The 24,731-nt window shown below is 42.3% G+C and overlaps 1 protein-coding gene across 2 annotated transcripts in view; it reads left to right on the plus strand.

Annotated features, from left to right (window-relative positions):
- LOC143293913 (transforming acidic coiled-coil-containing protein 1-like) overlaps positions 1 to 23,320 on the plus strand; it is a 40,313-nt gene extending 16,993 nt beyond the window's left edge. For both annotated transcript variants that reach the window (XM_076605281.1, XM_076605282.1), the window contains 8 exons: positions 1,812 to 1,990; positions 3,994 to 4,037; positions 5,209 to 5,276; positions 8,173 to 8,265; positions 13,003 to 13,109; positions 16,010 to 16,130; positions 17,516 to 17,575; positions 17,953 to 23,320. In XM_076605281.1, the coding sequence (XP_076461396.1) occupies positions 1,812 to 1,990; positions 3,994 to 4,037; positions 5,209 to 5,276; positions 8,173 to 8,265; positions 13,003 to 13,109; positions 16,010 to 16,130; positions 17,516 to 17,575 (672 nt within the window). In that variant the 3' untranslated portion in view covers positions 17,953 to 23,320. The remainder of the gene's footprint in view (positions 1 to 1,811; positions 1,991 to 3,993; positions 4,038 to 5,208; positions 5,277 to 8,172; positions 8,266 to 13,002; positions 13,110 to 16,009; positions 16,131 to 17,515; positions 17,576 to 17,952) is intronic.
- Positions 23,321 to 24,731: the final 1,411 nt, after the last annotated feature.

The raw sequence follows: 24,731 nt of genomic DNA on the forward strand, positions 1-24,731 counted from the left end.
CCGTCCTCGCGTCTCCGCCGTGGTTCTCATGGGACATTTTTCTCGATGGCCATGGAATGATTCAGTGCTTATAGCTTTTAGAGGTGTTTGATTGGCTAAGAGCAGACCAGGAAAGACGGGTCATCTTTTCACTGTTAGCCGCGTGAAATTTGGCCAAGCAGAGCAAACCGATAGGCCTAGTTTGCATCAGTTTGACATGGTACAGTATATGTATCACCACACATGGAGTATAATACAAACTCCTCCTGTTGGTGGGGAGATGAGTGATAGTATCATCTGGTAGCAGCACACCCTGATAATGTTGTTGATAATGATAGCAAAAAAAATAATGATAAATGTTTGTTCACAGCCCAGAATCTTTGCTCAGAAACAAATGAAAACACTGACAAAAATGAATGCATGGAAATGAACCAGCTCTCTGTCATATTGACACAGCTACAGAGATGGACCTCTCCATGAGAAAACATAAGCAAACAAGTGAAATTAGAATAAAATAAAGATGAAAAAAACAAAACCAAAAAGAAGACTGCTGTCGTTCAGTACCCGTTGGATAGGTTGTGATGGTTTCACGGGAAGAATCGGAGTTCAGCGTTGTGGCACTCTGCTTTTTCCCAACAACAAGCCCTGGGTATCAGTTTCTTTAGAAAACACTCAATGAAAAGAAAAAAGATCTTCAGAGCAGTGGTGGAAGTCAGCGTAAGAATGTATAAAAGAAGTAAACGAATCAAAGAAACAAAATAAAGAAAAAGTTGAACGTCGTTTCCAAAGCGGTAATATGGCTGTTGCATGAAACTACTTTCTGGACAACACACAACACCAGTCTCAGCACCGTGTATGTCCGTAGATCAACAGAAAGATTTCAAGAAAGAACGCAGTGATGCCTGCTTGAGAAGCAGAACTGAAACTCTCTGTCTCTGTCTGTCTTTCTGTCTGTCTCTCTCTCTCTTTCACCCCCTCTTTTTCTCTCCCTCCTTCTCTCATGTATCTTCCTACCCCCTTCCCCTCCCCCACTTCCACACCCCATTTTCTCCTTCCCCCTCTTTTCATCCAGCCATGAAACCTGTCATTTCTTCCAACAGTTAATAATTGCCACCTCTCAGGTATTGTTTTTTGGAGAAAAAAAACCCCAAAAAACCAACAGGAACACACGCACACACACACACACACACACACACACACCAGGTGTTGAAGTACTCAGTCTGACTGGAACACTTCCCTCATCTTTCCAGGTGTTGAAGTACTCACAGTCTGACTGGAACACTCCCCTCATCTTTCCAGGTGTTGAAGTACTCACAGTCTGACTGGAACACTTCCCTCATCTTTCCAGGTGTTGAAGTACTCACAGTCTGACTGGAACACTTCCCTCATCTTTCCAGGTGTTGAAGTACTCACAGTCTGACTGGAACACTCCCCTCATCTTTCCAGGTGTTGAAGTACTCACAGTCTGACTGGAACTCTTCCCTCATCTTTGCAGGTGTTGAAGTACTCAAGAGTCTGAATGGAACACTCACCTCATCTTTCCAGGTGTTGAAGTACTCAGTCTGACTGGAACACTTCCCTCATCTTTCCATGTGTTGAAGTACTAATTCTGACTAGAACTTTTCCCTCATCTTTCCAGGTGTTGAAGTACTCGCAGTCTGACTGGAACAGTCTCATCTTTCCAAGTGTTGAAGTACTCACAGTCTGACTGGAACACTCCCCTCATCTTTGCAGGTGTTGAAGTACTCACAGTCTGACTGGAACACTCCCCTCATCTTTGCAGGTGTTGAAGTACTCACAGTCTGACTGGAACACTCCCCTCATCTTTGCAGGTGTTGAAGTACTCGCAGTCTGACTGGAACAAGCTGCGACAGGAGCTGGACGCTCACTTTCAGGCACAGCTGAGGGCCAACGACGGGGACTGGAGCGCCAAGCTGGCGGAACGCGACGCACACGTGGCCGCTCTGGAGGAGCAGATCAGGAAACTCAAGCACACCAACGAGGATATGAGGTTCAAATCTTTGTGACATCTTTTCTGCAGTTTTTTGGTGTGTGGTTTTTTTTTTTTTTTTGTTTTTTTTTTGTATTACTTAGTAGAGGATTGATTATTATTAACTCTTTCTATTCCAGGTACGAGTTAACCCATTCCATGATTACTTCCCCTGTGGACCTGGTACGAGTGTTATCGTACCAGTACACTGTCCTAATTTCATTTATTTTTGCTCGTTGCGGTTGGCGTTTTACTCTGAGCTATTTACGGATTCTGTAAGCATGAAAAAAACGAAGCTTTGTTGACGGTTAAATCCACAATATCTCCATTGATTTTCCACCGTTTTGGTGAACAGCTCTTTAGTTTTTACTGCAGTGGTCTCATGCAGTGCTGGTCCTGGGGAGTTGTAGCAGGCGTGCAGCTGTGGGGTTGGATGAGTTAATGCTGATGAATGAGTTGATGCTGATGAATGAGTTGATGCTGATGATTGAGTTGATGATGACGAATGAGTTGATGATGACGAATGAGTTGATGCTGATGAATGAGTTGATGATGATGAATGAGTTGATGATGATGGATGAGTTGATGCTGATGAATGAGTTGATGCTGATGAATGAGTTGATGATGATGATGAATGAGTTGATGATGAATGATGATGAATGATTTAATGATGATGAATGAGTTAATGCTGATGATGAGTTAATGCTGATGAATGAGTTAATGCTGATGAGTGAGTTGATGATGATGATGAATTAGTTGATGCTGATCTTTTTCTTCTTCTTCTGCGTTCGTGGGCTGCAACTCCCACGTTCACTCGTATGCACACGAGTGGGCTTTCACGTGTATGACCGTTTTTACCCCGCCATGTAGGCAGCCATACACCGCTTTCGGGGGCGTGCATGCTGGGTATGTTCTTGTTTCCATAACCCACCGAATGCTGACATGGATTACAGGATCTTTAGCGTACGTATTTGATCTTCTGCTTGCATATACACACGAAGGGGGTTTAGGCACTAGCAGGTCTGCACATATGTTGACCTGGGAGATCGTAAAAATCTCCACCTTTTACCCACCAGGCGCCGTTACCGAAATTTGAACCCGGGACCCTCAGATTGAAAGTCCAACGCTTTAACCACTTGGCTATTGTGCCCATCAAGTTGATGCTGATGAATGAGTTAATGCTGATGAATGAGTTGATGATGATGGATGAGTTGATGATGATGAATGAGTTGATGATGATGAATGAGTTGATGATGATGATGAGTTAATGATGATGGATGAGTTGATGATGATGATGAGTTAATGATGATGAATGAGTTAACGATGATGAATGAGTTAACGATGATGAACGAGTTGATGATGATGCAGGTATGATATTGAGTCAGACGTGATGCTGATGTTCATGTCAGGCTGTGCTGACATATGGCAGTTGTGATGCTGACGTGGTCTTTAGTCAGATATGTGGTTATGATGCTGATAACCATTATTGTCAGACAGTGTTACGTGGTTATCAACGGGCAGTTATGTGGTTATGATGCTGATATTATTGCTAGGCTGTTGTGTGGTTATGATGCTGATATTATTGTCAGGCTGTTACATGTTTATAATGCATATATTATTGTCAGGCAGTTGTGTGGTTATGATGCTGATATTATTGTCAGGCAGTTGTGTGGTTATGATGCTGATATTATTGTCAGGCAGTTGTGTGGTTATGATGCTGATATTATTGTCATGCAGTTATTTGAATAATCAAGGTCAGCTTCAGCTGAGTAAAATCAACACAGCATTTGCAAATACTTATAAAAAAACAACAACAACAAAAAACACCCATTGTTTGATTCACAACAAAATGAAAACCACTGCAGAAAACAAAGTAAAAAGTGAACATGGTTATTTCCCATTTCTTCTAATTAACACTGCCAATCACAACATGATACATTCATTCACATATTAAATTAGACTGAAAAAGGTTGTGACGTAGATAAATGACAAAATGGTGAACATTGTGGACCATTGGTGTGCAGAGTGGTGATGGGGGAGTTTGAAAAGACCATTGGACAGCTGCAAGGTGAGTGTCTGCCCATCCCCTCCTGTCACTGATCTTGTTCACTTTGGGTCATGTTGTCCTTTGTGTGGAAGTTCACTGTATGGTACTGCTTTCCACCATCTTTATAGAGGTTCATGTTATAGTAACACTTTCATTATCTTCAACTCACTCCGGATGATGGAACGCTATAGCCTTCATGACGTAAGGTAGCGTTCCGGATGACTTAACACTTCAAATTTTTTCCACGTTTTCCTCATGGGGTAGCATAACAATCGCAGCTACACCGGGCATTGTGAACGTATCAAGGGTCAGATGGAAAGTTCCTTCATGAAATTTCATAACAAAACACTCCACAGTGAAACAGCGAGTTCAGGACCCCACACGGCCAGCGTATGTGCACACGTATCGAAAATGGCGTCACAGGTGATACAAGTGGAAAGTTTTGGAGCAAACTAGATCACAACAGCGGCTTTTACCATTGCTGATATGATTGAAATGCTTCAAACTGAAGGTTTCGACATCGCCGAAGATGATGAAGACGTTGAGTAAAGTATCTGCAGTGAAGAAAGCTACCAGCAAGAAGGTACTGACAGTGACTCAGCTTTTGAGAGCAGTGAAGAGGGAGTGGAGTTGGTGTTCACACGACGTGAGGAGAGGGGTCAGTGGGTCAAGTATAGTGAGTTTCATTCAGTTACTTTATGTTTTGTATTTTTTGTGATTTTTTTTCCTGCAGGGAAAAGCAAGGGAGAGAACTATTCGTCTGGAGTGAGTTAAGGCTGTTTAATTTGTGGTACTGGCTCCCATTATCTTTGTCTTTTCTGATTATACTAAAGCTTTACATCATTTTTGTATTACATCTTTTAACTCCGGTTTTTGGTCACGTGTGTGCTTTATAGTTTGGAACTTGTATTTACTATTCCCAGCTTTTTTTTTTCTTGTCATACCAGCCATTGTGGCGAAGTGTTTAGTGTTGCTGTTTGGCCGAGAGGGTACAGGTTCAATTCCCAGCAGCTGGTAGAACAGTGGATGTTTTGCTTGTTGTTTGGCTTTCTGTTGGTCTACACATTATCTTCTTTGAGAATGCAAGTATGTGTGAGTGTGTGTGTGTGTGTGTGTGTGTGTGTGTGTGTGTGCGTGTGTGTGTGTGTGTGTGTGCTCGCATGCACTCCTTTATTCTTTTTGTCTGTTTCAGCTGAAAAGGAGAAGACCAGGAATGCTACTCAGCAATCCTTACAGGATGTTTTGAAGGAAAAAGATCAGGTGAAGCAGTTAGTTATTTTTCGTATTATGTATGATTTTCTGGAGAGGAAAATGTCAGTGATTCTGTCTTTCCCTCCTACCCTCCATTGGGGTTTTGTGTGTGTGTGTGTCTGTGTGCGTGTGCGTGTGCGTGTGTGTGTGTGTGTCTGTGTGCGTGTGTGTGTGTGTCTGTGTGCGTGTGTGTGTGTGTGTGTGCATGTGTGTGTGTGTGTGTGTGTCTGTGTGTGTGCTTGCATGTATGCACTTTTGTAGACATTACAATAAACTAAAAGTATAAAAAGTAACATCTATTTCACAACGGCCCTCCACTCCAAAAATGACCAGGTCATTTGGAATCTTCAAGTTGAAATATTTTTCACATTTTTCATGGAATAGATTTTCAACAGAATCCCAGAATTCCCTGCACCTCCACAAAACGTGTTCATCAGAATCTGCAATTTCTCCACAACCATGGATGTATCTCTTGCACCCAGTGGCAGTGTCATTTCTACGGAGCCACAATCAAACATGACACTGCACTGGCACGGATTCTCAGCTGACTTGGTGGTCACAACGTTTTGTAGATGTAGTGATGTTTAAGGTGTAGAGAGGTGGAGTTGTTACATTTACTGTCAATTGGTTCCAAACAAGTAAACTGTTTTGGCAACGAAAACAGCGTACGAATCAAACACTCAAGTAAAGCAGATAAGCAAAACCATTGAAAGCATACAAAACAGTTGATGATTATCTCAATTGTAATGCTTTATAGATTAACATAGCCAGGTTGTTGATGACTGTAATGTTTTCGTTTCCAGCAAGAATGGATAATTTAAAGCTGATGGATTATTAGAGAATTTTGATGGTATGTATTTGCCTCTTTATATCTTGGACAAGCCAGTATAAAATGAAATTCTGTTTCGTGAACGGAACAGCAAAATGGGCAGTTTAATCTCTCAAACGAAACATTCTGACAGTTATGCAAAGCGGTGAGGTTTCAAAGGGAAGACACCATGTCTGAACCTCGTTGATGCATTATGGACCTTTATGTTATGAACATTTATCACCAAATATGAACTAATAGAAAGCGACGACTTGGAAGAACTATAAAAAGAAAACCTGTCTGTAGTAGTTATTTCAAAATGCCAGTCTGGCTGATAGCATATTGTCAGTTTTCAAAACTTAATAGAAATCGACTACAGTCACCAACACCCTGGCTCTGTGGTTTGGGAAGATGCGTCAGTGTGACATATTGTGCTGTGTAGTTTGTGGAAAAGATGGGTCAGTGTGACATATTGTGCTGTGTAGTTTGGGGAAAAGATGGGTCAGTGTGACATGATGTGCTGTGTAGTTTGGGGAAAAGATGGGTCAGTGTGACATCACGTGCTGTGTAGTTTGGGGAAAAGATGGGTCAGTGTGACACCATGTGCTGTGTAGTTTGGGGAAAAGATGGGTCACTGTGACATCACGTGCTGTGTAGTTTGGGGAAAAGATGGGTCAGTGTGACATCATGTGCTGTGTAGTTTGGGGAAAAGATGGGTCACTGTGACATGATGTGCTGTGTAGTTTGGGGAAAAGGTGGGTCACTGTGACATGATGTGCTGTGTAGTTTGGGGAAAAGATGGGTCAGTGTGACATCATGTGCTGTGTAGTTTGGGGAAAAGATGGGTCAGTGTGACATGATGTGCTGTGTAGTTTGGGGAAAAGATTGGTCAGTATGACACCATGTGCTGTGTAGTTTGGGGAAAAGATGGGTCAGTGTGACATATTGTGCTGTGTAGTTTGGGGAAAAGATGGGTCAGTGTGACATGTGCTGTGTAGTTTGGGGAAAAGATGGGTCAATGTGACATGTGCTGTGTAGTTTGGGGAAAAGATGGGTCAGTGTGACATGATGTGCTGTGTAGTTTGGGGAAAAGATGGGTCAGTATGACATCATGTGCTGTGTAGTTTGGGGAAAAGATGGGTCAGTGTGACATGTGCTGTGTAGTTTGGGGAAAAGATGGGTCAGTGTGACATGATGTACTGTGTAGTTTGGGGAAAAGATGGGTCAATGTGACATGTGCTGTGTAGTTTGGGGAAAAGATGGGTCAGTGTGACATGTGCTGTGTAGTTTGGGGAAAAGATGGGTCACTGTGACGTCATGTGCTGTGTAGTTTGTGGAAAAGATGGGTCACTGTGACATGATGTGCTGTGTAGTTTGGGGAAAAGGTGGGTCAGTGTGACATGATGTGCTGTGTAGTTTGGGGAAAAGATGGGTCACTGTGACATCACGTGCTGTGTAGTTTGGGGAAAAGATGGGTCAGTGTGACATGATGTGCTGTGTAGTTTGGGAAAAAAGATGGGTCAGTGTGACATGATGTGCTGTGTAGTTTGGGGAAAAGATGGGTCAGTGTGACATCACGTGCTGTGTAGTTTCGGGAAAAGATGGGTCAGTGTGACATCATGTGCTGTGTAGTTTGTGGAAAAGATGGGTCTGTATGACATGATGTGCTGTGTAGTTTGTGGAAAAGATGGGTCAGTGTGACACTATGTGCTGTGTAGTTTGGGGAAAAGATGGGTCAGTGTGACATCATGTGCTGTGTAGTTTGGGGAAAAGATGGGTCAGTGTGACACCATGTGCTGTGTAGTTTGGGGAAAAGATGGGTCAGTGTGACACCATGTGCTGTGTAGTTTGGGGAAAAGATGGGTCAGTGTGACATGTGCTGTGTAGTTTGGGGAAAAGATGGGTCAGTGTGACACTATGTGCTGTGTAGTTTGGGGAAAAGATGGGTCAGTGTGACACCATGTGCTGTGTAGTTTGGGGAAAAGATGGGTCAGTGTGACATGTGCCGTGTAGTTTGGGGAAAAGATGGGTCAGTGTGACACCAGGTGCAGTGTGATGATGTCGTGACATCCACAGGGCTGGGTTGTGTGTTGACAGGCTCTGGAAGACCTGAGGTCTGTGGAGACGGCCTTTTCTGACCTCCATCGGCGCTATGAGAAAACCAAGGCCGTGCTGGAAGGATTCAAACAGGTATTGTAACACAGACATTCTCTGGATTCTTCTTCTTCTTCTTCCCCTTCTTCTTCTTCTATTTCTTCTCCTTCTTCTCTTCTTCTTCTCCTTCTTCTTCGTTTCCTTCTTCTTCCCCTTCTTCTTCTTCTTCCCCTTCTTCTTCTCCTTCTTCTTCATCATCTTCTTCTTCCCCTTCTTCTTCTTCCCCTTCTTCTTCTCCTTCTTCTTCTCCTTCTTCTTCTCTTCTTCTCTTTCTTCTTCTTCTTATCCTTCTTCTTCCCCTTCTTCCTCCTCATCTCCTTCTCCTCCTTCTTCTCTTCTTCCCCTTCTTCTTCTCCTTCTTCTTCCCCTTCTTCTTCTTCCCCTTCTTCTTCTCCTTCTTCTTCCCATTCTTTTCCTTCTTCTTCTTCCCCTTCTTCTTCTCCTTCTTCTTCTTCTTATCCTTCTTCCCCTTCTTCTCCTTCTTCTTCTTCTCCTTCTTCCCCTTCTTCTCCTTCTTCTTATCCTTCTTCCCCTTCTTCTCCTTCTTCTTCTCCTTCTTCCCCTTCTTCTCCTTCTTCTTCTTCTTCTCCTTCTTCTCCTTCTTCTTCCCATTCTTCTTTTCCTTCTTCTTCTTCCCCTTCTTCTTCTCCTTCTTCTTCTTCTTATCCTTCTTCCCCTTCTTCTCCTTCTTCTTCTTCTCCTTCTTCCCCTTCTTCTCCTTCTTCTTCTTCTCCTTCTTCCCCTTCTTCTCCTTCTTCTTCTCCTTCTTCCCCTTCTTCTCCTTCTTCTTCTTATCCTTCTTCCCCTTCTTCTGCTTCTTCTTCTTCTCCTTCTTCTCCTTCTTCTTCTCCTTCTTCCCCTTCTTCTCCTTCTTCTTCTTATCCTTCTTCCCCTTCTTCTCCTTCTTCTTCTTCTCCTTCTTCCCCTTCTTCTCCTTCTTCTTCTTCTCCTTCTTCCCCTTCTTCTTCTTCCCCTTCCTCTTCTCCTTCTTCTTCTTATCCTTCTTCTTCCCCTTCTTTCTCCTCATCTTCTCCTTCCTCCTCTGCTTGTGTGGGCTGCAGCTCCTACATTCACTGGTAACCATCAGTGCACTTTGATGTGCATGACAGTGTTTTTCCCCGCCATGTATGCCAGCCATACTGGGTGTGCAGCTGGCAGTGTTGTTGTGTCCAGGATTCACCCAACACTGCAATGTATTACAGGATCTTCAACCCATGTGACCCAAGGGACGTGACAGCCTCAGCAGGCTCCCTTCCCATGTTGATGCATAAAAACTTAGAAACTATTCCGAAATCAGTGTTTCTTTTTCCCTCCAGATTGACATGTGTGGATACAGCCCGATTTTCTGTTGAAGTTTTTCCTTTTGTTTGCTGTTTATGCATGTGGTAGGAACATGAAACAGCTTTAATGAAACAACTTTCAACACCCAAGCAGTGCTCAGGCATAGGGTTCAGTGTGTTAATGTGTGTACTTGGATCTTCTGCTTGCATATACTCATGCTCTGACAAGTCTGCACAATTTTTTACCTGGGAGATCAGGAAAATCTCCACCCTTCACCCACCAGACACATGGGGGTGAGAATGTCTGGATGTTTAACTTAGAGTAAGTTTTCTTGTTTAACTCACTCTTGATGATGGAACGCTATAGCATTCCTGACATTAAGCAGCGGTCCGGAACGCTGTAGTGGTTTCGAATAATTAAAAAATTGTCCATGTTTTCCTCATGGGGTAGCGTAACAATCGCAGCTACACTGGGCATTGCGAACGTGTCAAGGGTCGAATGAAAAGTTTCTTCGTGAGGTTCTGTAACAACACACTCACCAGCGAGCCTTTGAGTTCGGCACCCCACATGACCAGCTAATCTGCATACGTATCGAAAATGGCATCGCAGGCGATACAAGTGGAAAGTTTTGGAGTGAACCAGATCACGACAGTGGTTTTTTTGACTGCTGCTGAAGTGATTGAAATGCTTCAGACTGAAGGTTTTGACATCAACGAGGATGATAAAGACATTGAATAAAGTATCTGCAGTGAAGAAAGCTACCGGCAAGAAGGCACTGGCAGTGATTCAGCTTCTGAGGGCTGTGAAGAGAGGGAGGGGGGTGGGCGTACACACGATGTGAGGAGAGGGGTCAGTGGGTCAGGTACAGGGAGTTTCATTCAGTTACTTTGTGTTTTGTATTTTTTGTGATTTTTTTTCCCAACTCTAACAATTGGGTCATCTGCAGGGGAAAGCAAGGGAGAAAAGTATTCATCCTGAGTGAGTTAAGCGCATATGTATATGTTTGCCTATAAAGCCTGTATTTATATACATGTATTATGAGGAAATTAATGTTCATGACAACAGTTGTCTCTTGGTTTTTTTCTTTTGATCTAGATGTTGTTTGCAGTGAATGTTGAACCAAACACAGATTGTGGTGTAACCAAACACGTTGTGGCATGCATGGCAAGCAGTTATTCACCAAATCTGAGTGACCAAACAGCCTGTGTGCTATGCCAGGTTAGGTCATTATTAGTAGGCCCAGGTAAAAAGTCAAAAAAAAAAAAAAAATCTGTGCTTGTCCCACAAATTTCCACATGCCCCTTCTGTGCTGTAGCATGTTGTCATGGTGTGTTGTGATGGTGTGTTGTGTTTGAAGTGTGTTGTGATGTGTGTTGAGGTGTGTGTTGTGATGGTGTGTTGTGTGTGAGGTGTGTTGTGATGGTGTGTTGTGTGTGTGGTGTGCTGTGGCGTGTGTTGTGATGGTGTGTTGTGGTATGTGTTGTGATGGTGTGTTGTGGTATGTGTTGTGATGGTGTGTTGTGGTGTTTGTTGTGATGGTGTGTTGATGATATGTGTTGTGGTATGTTGTGTGTTGTGGTGTGTGTTGTGATGGTGTGTTGTGGTGTGTGTTGATGGTGTGTTGTGGTGTGTGTTGTGATGGTGTGTTGATGATATGTGTTGTGGTATGTTGTGTGTTGTGGTGGTGTGTTGTGGTGTGTGTTCTGGTGTTTGTTGTGGCGTGTGATGATGGTGTATTGTGATGGTGTGTTGTGGTGTGTGTTGATGGTGTGTGTAGTGTTATCATGGTGTGTTGTGGTGTGTGCAGTGTGTTATCATGGTGTGTTGTGGTGTGTGTAGTGTGTTAACATGGCGTGTTGTGGTGTGTGTTGATGGTGTGTTGTGGTGTGTGTTGATGGTGTGTGTAGTGTTTTATCATGGTGTGTTGTGGTGTGTGCAGTGTTTTATCATGGTGTGTTGTGGTGTGTGTAGTGTGTTAACATGGCGTGTTGTGGTGTGTGTTGATGGTGTGTTGTGGTGTGTGTTGATGGTGTGTGTAGTGTTTTATCATGGTGTGTTGTGGTGTGTGCAGTGTTTTATCATGGTGTGTTGTGGTGTGTGTAGTGTGTTAACATGGCGTGTTGTGGTGTGTGTTGATGGTGTGTTGTGGTGTGTGTTGATGGTGTGTGTAGTGTTTTATCATGGTGTGTTGTGGTGTGTGCAGTGTGTTATCATGGTGTGTTGTGGTGTGTGTAGTGTGTTAACATGGCGTGTTGTGGTGTGTGTTGATGGTGTGTTGTGGTGTGTGTTGATGGTGTGTTGTGGTGTGTGTTGATGGTGTGTGTAGTGTTTTATCATGGTGTGTTGTGGTGTGTGCAGTGTTTTATCATGGTGTGTTATTGTGTGTGCAGAATGAGGACGTGCTGAAGAAGTGTGTGCAGGAAAGTGCTGTCGTGTAGAATGTTGTGATGGTGTGTTATGATGTGTGTTGTGATGGTGTGTTGTGTGTGTAGTGTGATGTCATGGTGTGGTGTGGTGTGTAGTGTGTGTTGACTGTGTGTTGTGGTGTGTGTTGATGGTGTGTTGTGGTGTGTGTTGATGGTGTTGTGGTGTGTTGATGGTGTGTTGTGGTGTGTGTTGATGGTGTTGTGGTGTGTGTTGATGGTGTGTTGTGGTGTGTGTTGATGGTGTTGTGGTGTGTGTTGATGGTGTGTTGTGGTGTGTGTTGTGGTGTGTGTTGATGGTGTGTTGTGGTGTGTGTTGATGGTGTGTTGTGGTGTGTGTTGTGGTGTGTGTTGATGGTGTTGTGGTGTGTGTTGATGGTGTGTTGATGGTGTGTTGTGGTGTGTGTTGTGGTGTGTGTTGATGGTGTTGTGGTGTGTTGATGGTGTGTTGTGGTGTGTGTTGATGGTGTGTTGTGGTGTGTGTTGTGGTGTGTGTTGATGGTGTTGTGGTGTGTGTTGATGGTGTGTTGTGGTGTGTGTTGATGGTGTGTTGTGGTGTGTGTTGTGGTGTGTGTTGATGGTGTGTTGTGGTGTGTGTTGATGGTGTGTTGTAGTGCGTGTTGTGATGGTGTGTTGTGGTGTGTGTTGATGGTGTGTTGTAGTGCGTGTTGTGATGGTGTGTTGTGGTGTGTGTTGATGGTGTGTTGTGGTGTGTGTTGATTGTGTGTTGTGGTGTGTGTTGTGATGGTGTGTTGTAGTGTGTGTTGATGATTCGTTGTAGTGTGTGTTGTGATGGTGTGTTGTTGTGTGTGCAGAAGGAGGACGTGCTGAAGAAGTGTGTCCAGGAAAGTGCTGTCGAGAAGCATTTTGTGTGCAGTGTGTTATCATGGTGTGTTGTGGTGTGTGCTGTGTGTTATCATGGTGTGTTGTGGTGTGTGCTGTGTGTTATCATGGTGTGTTGTGGTGTGTGCTGTGTGTTATCATGGTGTGTTGTGGTGTGTGCAGTGTGTTATCATGGTGTGTTGTGGTGTGCGCTGTGTGTTATCAAGGCGCGTTGTGGTGTGTGCAGAACGAGGACGTGCTGAAGAAGTGTGTGCAGGACCTGCAGAACAAGGTGAAGAAGGCCGAGCAGAAAACACAGACAGTCAGGGAGCAGGCTGAGGACAGGCTGGACAGGTGGGCAGGTCGCCACTCTCTACTCTCCCCTCAACTTCTGTGTGTGTGGGGGGTAGGGGGGGGGGATGTCTCCACTCTTTCCCTCACTTCTCTGTTTTCTGTTTGTGTGTGGATGATCTGTTTGTTTTAGTGGGGTGGTTTTTGTTCAGTTTGTAGATGGAGGTTGTGTGTTGTTGTTTTTTTTAACTCACTCCAGACGAAAAGCCCCAGCCAGGGCCCTACGGTTTACAACCATTTCAGACGAACGGTCCTGATTGGGGCCTTAGATAGTTTTGAATTTTTGGAGTGGCTTCTTATTTCCATATTGATGTTATGTGCTAAAAAATATCTGAACTGACATTTCCACTCTCTGCTACGACCAATAAATGCAGTGTGTGTTGCTGTGCTCTTAAGCAGGAGAGTTCCTGTCGCGGTGGCTGTTCACGTGAACAGTGCATGTCGGCAGTGGTGTCTGACCCAGTTTCATCTCAGTCACAAGGCAGACAACACAATTCGATAAAGGGTTCCTATTGTGGCTCTGTAGCATTTTTGATTAAATCTGTTTCAAACTCTTGTACTTTCCTAGCTCCGTTTACAACTACAAGTCGTCAGTGTGTGCAAATTTCGAACAAAAAGTATGGATACTTTCATTTATTCCATCTCATTATGTCATACCTTTCATCATGTATGATAGCATAAGAAGGGAGGAAGTTTTATATTTTGTCCCCAACTAAGTCGTTACGTTACTGATCAGTTTGTTTTTTGGCGATTTTATTTCTTACCCATACAAATGGGTCGTCTGTGGGGAAAGTCAGGGGAGTTAACTGGTAGTACTAAGTGAGTTAATGCCATGACTGTAGTAATTTTACCTAGACATGGACAAACACCCAGGCTGAGCAGGCTTGTGATTGACTGTGTCCTGTCTGTGTTAGTCTCTGGCAGTTGTAGATCTGACTGTCCGTTCTCTGTGATGTGTATATGTGTATCGCGTTTTGCCGTGTCCTTGTGTTTGTCTCATTTTTTCCGTGTTGACTTACGTGTCTGATCAGTCTGTGCCGAGATGTGTGTGTGTGTGTGTGCAGTGAAGGGTGGTGGTGGAGGGGGGGGGGCGGGGAGAGGGGGCGTGGTGTGGTTTGTGGCTTAGGGACTGGACGAGGAGAATATTCTGTGATTGTAATAATAATAACAGTATTTATATAGCGCTGAATCTTGTGCAGAGACAAATCAAAACGCTTTCGCACCAGTCATTCACACGCATGCATAACTCAAACTGTAGAAACTAAAGACAACGAAGGGCAGGCAAGGGAGGCTATTTTGGGAAGAGGTGGGTTTTAAGGCCAGACTTGAAAGAGCTGAGTGTGGAGACTTGACGAAGCGAAAGAGGAAATTCATTCCAATCGCAAGGTCCAGAGACAGAGAAAGAACGGCGGCCAACAGTCGAGTGTTGAATCTGGGTATGCGTAAACAGAGTGGATCCGAAGCTGATCATAGTGAGCAGGTTGGAGTGTAGAGGTGAAGGCAGTCACAGATCTTTGATTTACATACTTTCTTAACTAAATCATCCTCTGTTTATTTTGTATTTTATTTGCTTGTTTCACACGTGTCCCAACAGTGAATTTCCGTACCCGTGTATAGACAGTAAATGAGTCCTTGACTTCAGTCTTGATATATCCGTGTTACGAAGTTGTATCATATTTCTGTGTTATGTAGTTGTATCATTTACCTGTGTCACGTAGTTGTGTCATTGTCTGTGTCATGTATTTGTGTCAGGTAGTTGTGTCATTGTCTGTCACGATCTGTTACATAGTAATGTCATTATCAGTGTTACATAGTTGTGTCATTGATCTGTGTTATGTAGTTGAATCCTTTCTCTGTGTTATGTAGTTGTGTCATTATCTGTGTCTTGTAGTTGTATCATTGATCTGTGTCACATAGTTGTGTCATTGATCTGTGTCATGTACTTGTGTCGTTAATCTGTGTCATGTAGTTGTGTCATTGATCTGTGTCACATAGTTGTGTCATTGATCTGTGTCATGTACTTGTGTCGTTAATCTGTGTCATGTAGTTGTGTCATTGATCTGTGTCACATAGTTGTGTCATTGATCTGTGTCATGTACTTGTGTCGTTAATCTGTGTCATGTAGTTGTGTCATTGAACTGTGTCACATAGTTGTGGCATTGATCTGTGTCACATAGTTGTGTCATTGATCTGTGTCATGTACTTGTGTCATTAATCTGTGTCATGTAGTTGCTTCATTATCTGTGTTACATAGTTGTGTCATTGATCTGTGTCAAGTACTTGTGTCATTATCTGTGTCATGTAGTTGCTTCATTATCTGTGTCACATAGTTGTGGCATTGATCTGTGTCAAGTACTTGTGTCGTTATCTGTGTCATGTAGTTGTGTCGTTATCTTTGTTACATAGTTGTATAATTTCTCCGTGTTGCATAATTGTGTGATCTGTGTCACATAGTTGTGTCATTTCTGTGTGCTATATAGTTGTATCATTGATCTGTGTTACATGATTGTGTCATCTATGTCATGTAGTTGTGTCATTTCTGTGTGCTATATAGTTGTATCATTGATCTGTGTTACATGATTGTGTCATCTATGTCATGTAGTTGTGTCATTTCTGTGTGGTGTATAGTTGTATCATTGATCTGTGTTACATGATTGTGTCATCTATGTCATGTAGTTGTGTCATTTCTGTGTGGTGTATAGTTGTGTCATTGATCTGTGTTACATGATTGTGTCATCTATGTCATGTAGTTGTGTCATTTCTGTGTGGTGTATAGTTGTGTCATTGATCTGTGTTACACAGTTGTACGATTTCTCTGTGTCACGTAGTAACGTCATTACCTGTGTCACATGGTTGTGTCATGATGTGTGCCGCCACATAGTTCTATGATTACTGTGTGTCAGAGCGACGGAGGAGCTGGAGAAGGTGAAGAAGACGAACGCCTCAGAGATGGCACGGCTGGAGGCGGCGCTGCGCAGAGCTCACGTCCAGCTGGAGAGCATGGAGGCTTCTCTGGAACAGAAGGTCCACCCCACACCCCCACCCACCCCTCCTCTCTGATTCTGTCTGGGTTTTGGTGTTTGTTTTGTTGTTGTTTTTTTGCTGTCTGTCTGTCTTATCTTTTTACTTGTGTCGGTCTTTTATGTATTTTGGGGGTATGGGGGTTATTATGTGTGGAGTGATGGCCTAGAGGTAATGCATCTGCCTAGGAAGCGAGAGAATCTGAGTGCGCTGGTTCGAATCACGGTTTAGCCGCTGATATTTTCTGATATTTTCTCCCCCTCCACTAGACCTTGAGTGATGGTCTGGACGCTAGTCATTCGGATGCGACGATAAACCAAGGTCCCGTGTTCAGGATGCACTTAGTGCACGTAAATGAACCCATGGCAACAAAAGGGTTTTTTCTGGCAAAATTCTATAGAAAAATGCACTTTGATAGGAAAAATAAATAAAAAAACAAAGAAAAAAAAGGGTGGCGCTGTAGTATAGCGACGTGCTCTCCCTAGGGAGAGCAGCCCGAATTTCACAGAGAAATCTGTTGTGATAAATAGAAATACAAATACAAATTATTGTTGTTTTTTTTTTTGTTGTTGTTGTTGTTTAGACTGTTTACTTAGTTGTTTTTATTCTTTCATTTTGTTTGCTGTCTTCGTATGCGCGCACACACATGCACACATGCGCATATGCACACGCACACACGGTTTTCATTGTGCTGGTGGTGTTCACCTGATGTTGACTGTTTTGGATGTGTGGAGTGGATTCATTATATGAAGGGAAGGAACCTGTAAAATTGTCGTTTAATTATTTAAAGGAAAACAAGCTATAAAACATTACGACATCACTATTCAAAGAAAATTCTCATCTAACAAAACAGATAAAAATTGGTTGTAATTTTTTTTTTTAACTATAATTGTGACATGATTATTTGAGGAAAAAGTATCTGTGGATTATGTTTGTAGTTATAATCATAAAATGTCATTTAAAAGTATAATCAGTGTGATGTAATCATTCAAGGGAACAAGTACGAACATTGTTAAGTAATTATTCGAGGGAACAAGTTCCAATGAATATCAAATGATCAGGGTCCAAGGAATACTGACCCTGAAGCTACTGGCTCTGTTCTCAGGCTGTGTGAGGCATGTATATCATCATGCTTGTCATGTTTGTATGTTCACATACACACTCAACTCATGTAGAATTAGTTTACAAGGTACTGTATATCCTAGTGAGGCTACAATTCAAGAACAGGGTTAGTAAGGAGGGAGGAAGGCTATCGGCAGGCAGTCTGTGCTAGCCTGTGTTTGCATTCTTTGTTTCGGGATGCCGGGAAAGTCTGGAGCTGCCAGGCATAGGCGCTTGCACGTGTATACTTGCAGGTGATAACGATGCTCGCTTGATGGATTGTGCAGGTGAAGGAGAACAAGGAGCTTACTGCCATCTGCGACGAGCTCATCGCCAAAGTGCAATAGGTGAGCTGCTGCATACACCTGCCCCATCACAGCAAGTTTCTTTTGGAAAACTATTCCCCATGGTTGTGTGTGTTGCAGAGGCAATAACTGCCAACACTTTGTAAGTGTGAAGACAGAAGCTGCATGTTTGTACGTGTTGTATGTGTGTCACCATAGGTGTCCATTGGGACTGCGTTTTGGGTGTTGTTGTTTTTGTTTTTTTTAATATTGGTGTACAAATAAAAACAATACATAATTATTATTGTTATTTTTTATTTAACCCTCCTTCTCCCCCACCACCCCACCAGTTACAACCCAATGGAAAGAAAACCGTTTAGAATGCTTTTCACAATCTTTTTTTGTTGTTGTTTAAGCAGCATATGTTATTTGTCTTCCAGATGGCTGAGCGGGCGTTGAACGATGGTGAGGCTGTACATGATGATGCTCCGGCCATGATGACCGCTCCTTCACACCAGGCTGTTGTGTGTGACCTTGACTCTTGCGATGTGACCTGTGACCTCCTTGCCTGTCATGAGGTCGACGCTGCTTTGTTTGGGTGTGCCCGTGCGCTGTGATTCAGTTAGTCGCTTCTGGCTTCGCTGTGATTGTGATATGTGAATCGGGTGATGTGAGTTTGTTGAGTTTGAGTAGGAAAGGACGCGGCTGTAGGTGCCAAACTCCCGGGTGGCTGTGTGAACTGTTGACTGAAAGAAAACGACAACAGAAAACTGGTGTTGTGAAATGCTGAATAATCGATGCCACATGTCATCATGCATCAACAACAAAAAAGGTGTGATTGAAACTGAAAACGTCAAAGATTTGAGAGCCAAGTGTGTGGGAATCACTTTCCCGCCTTCCCTACCTCCCCCCCTCCCCCCACCCCACCTGAACCACCCTCCCCCAGCCCCCTCTTCCTCCCCTCTTCCCCCCTCCCCCTTCCCAGTCTGACCCAGGGAAAAAGAAGGGACAAGAATTGTGTGGGGATATTAGTGTACAAAACGATGTAATATTGCTGTAAATTATTATCTTGGAGCGTGTTTGGAATAATGCTTCTTTTTTCTTTTCTTTTTTTTTTTTTTTTTTTTTTTTTTTTTAACTCCTGTTGCGTTTTGATCATGTTATGGTGTTGATGATGTGGGTGATCAGAGTTGATTGTATTTTGCTTTTATCCCGGGTCACTGGAAGTTAAGGTAAAGAGTTATTTAAAATGGAATTGTCCATTTGTTCTTCAGTCTCCCTCTGTTACTCTGTAAGACTTTTTCTTTTCTTTATCTGTCTTTTTTCATCTTTTTTTTTCTCTTTTTTAACATTTTTAACTCTGCAAGACTTTATGTCTGGTACATAATGTTTTAACATTTTGTTGATAGAATTGTCAGATGCTAGTTTAGTCTGCTGCAAAAGCAAAAAGCTGTTGAGTAGAACATGTTCTCCCAGCTATTGTGGATTTTATTGTTGGAGTTTTATGTCGCATGTCTGCCATATTGTTCAGGAATATTTTTCCTGAGAATTATGGACGGTTGTAGATAGTTTGATTATATTTAAAATCATTTTATGACTTTTTTTTTTTTTTTTAAATCAGAGATGAGCTTCTTGTTGTATAGCTGACAGTGTTGAGCTTTTAAGTTGGCCAGTATATAATACTGCTGTACAATTGTTTGTTTATTTATTTCTTGGTTCATTATGCATTATGATCTGATTATTTATTCCTGTACGTTTTTCATGACTTTTTGTGCATTTGATGGCAGGGAATATTGCCATGATTTTTGTTTCCATAGAATGATTATCTGATTTAATTGGAAAGCAAAGAAGAAAAAATCAGAAAAGGAAAGAAAAAAAAAAGCTACATAGCCAGTGATTCCTGCAGTGTTGTGATCTTTGCAAGTCAGTTATGCAGCTTGTGATTTTCTGCTGTTTGCTGTTGTGGAGGTTTGTGCTAGGTCTATGTCTCTTTCATTCTCCTCCCCCCTCACCCCCTGTCTCTCTCCCTCTCTCTCTCCCTTACCCCCTCTTCCTTGTTGAGTTGTTCTCATTTTCATTCCTGTTCAATGTATGTGTATGGTTTTCTATCTTCTGCTTTTGTGGTATGTCTATTCTGATCTGTATGATATGTGCAATGAGATTTCTCAAATAACTTACAGCATGAAAAGCATGTGCAATCAGCAATAATGTGATTAGCTTTCACATTATGTGTGTGACAGTGGGGGGGAGGGGGGGGGGTGTTTGTGTGGGGGTGTTTTTGTGTGTGTGCCCGCATGCAGATGCAAATATTTTAGAGAGAGAAAGAGAGGGAGAGGATATTGAGATTTTAAAAGTATTGAAGCATTGGTGTTGCTTCTTCTGCTGTGAAATTTCCCCTTCTGCCCCATCCCCAGTTTGTGTGTGTACCTTTGTCATTTACACAGTTCATTTTATGACTTTGACGGGGAGCAAGTTGTGGCCTCGCCTTGCCATCAGAAATGTAATATCGGTAAATTTAGCTAACATGGTCAGTGGGGTGTGAAATCAGAGGGCTGTTAAAAGAGCAGCCTAACTGTAATGCCACAAACCACATTTCTCAGGGCAGTTCCACAGCCAGAAAGATTAATTTCTTTGTTCAAGGTTCAGCATGCAGTCAACCATCTGAAACAAGTGTTTGTAGTCTGTAAAATGAAAACTTTGTATGTTTTGGGGTTTTTAGTTGTTGTTGTTTTTTTCAGTGTGCACTAAACAGAATGGAGGTTCATACACACTCGGAGAATCAGAAACAGAACGTTGTGACACCACACAGATCAAATGTTCCTTGTACATTCTTTCTGTACGTTTTCTGTGCTGGGATATCTCGTACAAAAAATAATGGTGATTTCAGTCAGACAAAAGAAATTCAGAAATGAAAAACAGTTCTACATTTGTGATGGTCCATGATGGTCATCAAGTATGTATGTTTAGAAAATGCTTGGGATATATTAATTTCTATTGTTATTCGCTGAGAAAAATATGGAGGTCATGATTCAGGCTACACTACATTGAAACACAGACTTAAAAATTCTTACTTTGACAGCTTTTGACTCTGCCAAACTATCAGAAAATGCATGATAATCAGAGTTAATAAGAACTCGGAACACTTTGTTCCCAGCAAACTAGCTGTTGTTGATGCACATTCAGTTCACAGTGATGTTTGCATCCCTTCTGGCTGTCAGTATTTATTCATGATCACCATGTTGGTGTGTTTGTAAAGCCATGTCTGTTGGTCAGTGTTGTGTTTGGGAACACCTGATCACCATGAAAAGCATGACAATTGGTATAATCCTGACAAAGAATTGTATTTTGGCTTTTTGCAGTGAAATGGAATCATGACTCTGATCAAGTAGCCAGCGTGTTGTTTTCAGTGAAAGAATTATTAGTTTTCTGTCATGATTGTGAGGTTCTTAAAGTCTTTATACACAGTTATATCAACTCACTATTTTCTGGATACTGTTTGGGACATACACAGTTATGCTGAAGATTTCTTGTGTGTGAGCCACATGATGATGATATCCAGTTATTTGCATCTTTGTGGAAGGTTTCAGCAGTGGCAGTGTTTTCTGGAGTCATGAATACAGTTATAAGGGGGACCAACTCTACCAAAAGCAAGGAGAGTCATCATGCACCATTCCGTCATACCGTTTTGAACAACACCAGAGAATTCATCGGAAAATAACACAGTTATGGGATCATGATATGGAATCATACAGAATCATATTTTAGAAGACCAAAGTGCATGTTCTGTCAGTGATGTAGAAATGGCAGAATGTATGTTCATGGTGTCATTGCAATCACAATCATCCTCAAGAAAATAAATGTCACCCTCCACCTCATGCACCGGGATCATCGCCCCCCCCACCCACCACCCATCCCTTCTATAGAGGACATTTCATTGTCATCAGACAGAAGTTTCATGTTTAACATGGTTCATTAAGAAAACCCCCCAAAAAACCTGAAATGAAATACAGACTGGTTTTAATCCATTATTCACTATGTAAGTTAAGTGTTACAATATAAAGAAAAGAAATACTTTTAACAGGAAAGTGGTTGTGTCAATATTTAGTGCTTGTTCAGTTTGTTGTACCCTTCCCACAAGGGCATTAATTGTCGTCATGATTGGCATTGTATGGATAGTAGTGAAACGCCGATCTGATATGGCCAGGACTGACCAGCTTTGTGTTCACTTCCAGCTCAACTTTACGATTCCACACAAAAATTTCTTGATGGTGAGCAAAAACAATAACGTGAACCAACTTTCGCGGTTTAAATAATTATCCAAATGCAGTATTTCAGTTGTTATTTTGAAAGAAAATAAGTTTTTCTGTGGAATGTTGCACAAGCGTTTGGAGTTTCGGTTGATTTGTCTGGGCCTGAAATATGTGATGAAGATTGTGAAAGTTTGAGACTTTGATAGATCTTTACGTGTTTTGATCATCTTCTTCTTCATTCATGGGCTGCAACTCACACGTTCACTGGAATGTACACGAGTGAGCTTTTATGTGTATGACCATTTTTACCATGTAGTCAGCCATGCTCTGTTTTCGGGGATGCGCATGCTGGGTATGTTTTTGTTTCCACAACCAACCGAACGCTGACATGGATTACAGGATCTTTAACGTGTGTATTTGATCTTCTGCTTGCATACACACCCAAAGGGGGTGATCAGGCACTAGCAGGTCTGCACAAATGTTGACCTGGGAGACTGGAAAAATCTCCACTCTTTACCCACCAGGCGCCGTAATGGAGATTTGAACCCGGGACCGCCAGATTGAAAGTCCAACGCTTTATTATGTTTTGATCATGAAAACAGGAAATGCCTATGGATGTGGGCTGCTTTTATGTGCAACTGTTCTGTTTTCAGCACACTACTCTTTCACAAAACAAAAAAAAATTAGATCATCCTAAGTTGTGGAAACACCTCCACCCATCTGCCTCACCCCTTCCATGTTTTCATTTCATTTCTCACTTTTTTTGTCTCTTTATTTACATCAGTAGGGATTGCCTGTGTCATGAAGGCTTTGCCTCTCGTGTTTGTCAGCTCTTATGGAATGTCTGTTTTCTACCTGTTTTTATTTTGTAATCTTTTCAGGTGTAACAGCCCTTCATGGTTGATTTCATGCCAACAAAAAGACAAAGACTGTTGTTGTTTTTAAGATGTCTAAGCTGGTCTTACATGTTTGTTGTGTTAAAAAACAATCAGTTGGGGAAAGCTTTTGTTCATTGTGTTTTATCACAGTCATTCAGAAAACTCTGAGAGATAAGTGGCAGTGTCAAACAGTTGGCCAACTTGTGTTTTTTCGTTTTGATGGAACGTCCACATCCCGTTGATGAATCTTTTCACTAGTTGGTCCACTGTCTATCTGCTGGTGCTGTCACCCTTGCACACATGTGCATGCTTGCACATACACATACACACACACACACACTTTCCTCTCTCTGTCTTTCTCTTTCTCACATACACACACACACATTCCTTTCTCACAACACACACATACACACACATGCAGATACACTTACATAATCACACACACACACACACACACACACACACACATGCAGATACACTTACATAATCACCCATATTCTCTCTGTCTCTCTCTCTCTCTCTCTTATGTACATACCTTACTTGGCTCCAATCTGGAAAAAACCATGAAAGTGAAACAAATGTAAAACTAAACTTTAAAATTAACCTTCGATATTGCTCTTTGTCCTACTTTGTGACAAAATGTGTATTATAGCAACGTGTGTTTTAATAAAACATGCTGAAATTAAGAACAAGTGAGTTGTTTCTGTTTGTTTGCCTTTGAAGTGTGGCTGCCTACCACCCACACCAAGAGCCGACCAGTGCACAGTGAAAACACTAACACCACAGAGTCTGGTGTCACGCAAGGAGAACGGCTATTCCCTCTGTCTGGCATCATTTTGTGCATGCCTCCTGCTTGAAATGCATTGCTTTTCAAACATGCCAACTGTTACAAAAAAATGTTTATTAAAAAAAAAAAAAAAAAAAAGAAGAATCCTCCACCCCCCACCCTTATAAACAGGCAAGAAATAATCAAAAGCAACAACCGAAAATCCCGAACTCGGACAAGTAGGCCCACTTAGAAAGAGATACACTAAATCTGCCAGATTGACATGTGCACCCATTGAAAAACACGACCCTGTAATTATATAGGGCTGGTGGACAAGTGGGTCCCATTCCACTTCAGTGAGCAGATTCTCTCTCTCTCTCTCTCTCTCTCTCACACAGTCTTGCCACCCACTTCAAAACGTAGCCCATTCCATCTGTCCATCGGTTCATCTGTCTCTGTTCAGTTTGATTTAACGTCTATTCACAAAATGCCACGTTGGACAAACGCACGCACGCACACACACACACACACACACACACACTAAAATACAAAAATGACGACAACAAAAACAATTCCTCACCAACTGACTGCTGGAATAACTGGTCTAAATGTGAAAACATGTTTAGCATACATGCATGCAACTGATTACTTCAAACTTAATGTTCATGTTGGAGAACGGCTATAATACACATCTCAAGGGAGATAATAGACAAATCAAGACCTGTCAATCCATCGATTCTCCCAGACAGAGAGAGAGAGACAGAGAGATGGAACTGAAACACACCAACAGCCTCAGACATCATCTCAAGAACACCTCCCCCCGCCTCCGCCCCCCCACCCCACCCCCGCCCCCCTTGTGTGGAAGATAAAAAAACATGCACACATTTATGAATAACTTCATCAGTCTGACCAGCTGAAGTTGATTGTTAATATAACAATATTAAAAAAAAGAAAGAAAGAAAGAGGAAACGAAGAAGAAAGCTTACCCCACCCCCACACACCCCTCCTTCTTAAAACACGCACACAACAACAACAACACAATCAAAAAAGTTTCCTAAATAGATTCTGAAACTGATTTCTCTCTTGCCCTCTCTCTGCTTTTATCATTCTAGAATATTTATTTCCAAATCCAGCATCGCCTCGAACATTTCCATTCCGGCTTTTAGTCCGCCCTCGCAGAAATTCAGTCCTTCAAGGACATTCATTTCGAAAAAAAAAAATAATAATAATAATCGTCCACCCACAGACGTCATCATGACAGGTCGGGACTTTCCGTTTTCCTCAGAAACGACACTACACTGACGTCATGGGAAAATCCGTGGAGC

This window comes from Babylonia areolata, chromosome 19 (genome assembly GCF_041734735.1).
Source record: "Babylonia areolata isolate BAREFJ2019XMU chromosome 19, ASM4173473v1, whole genome shotgun sequence".
NCBI lineage: Eukaryota > Metazoa > Mollusca > Gastropoda > Neogastropoda > Buccinidae > Babylonia > Babylonia areolata.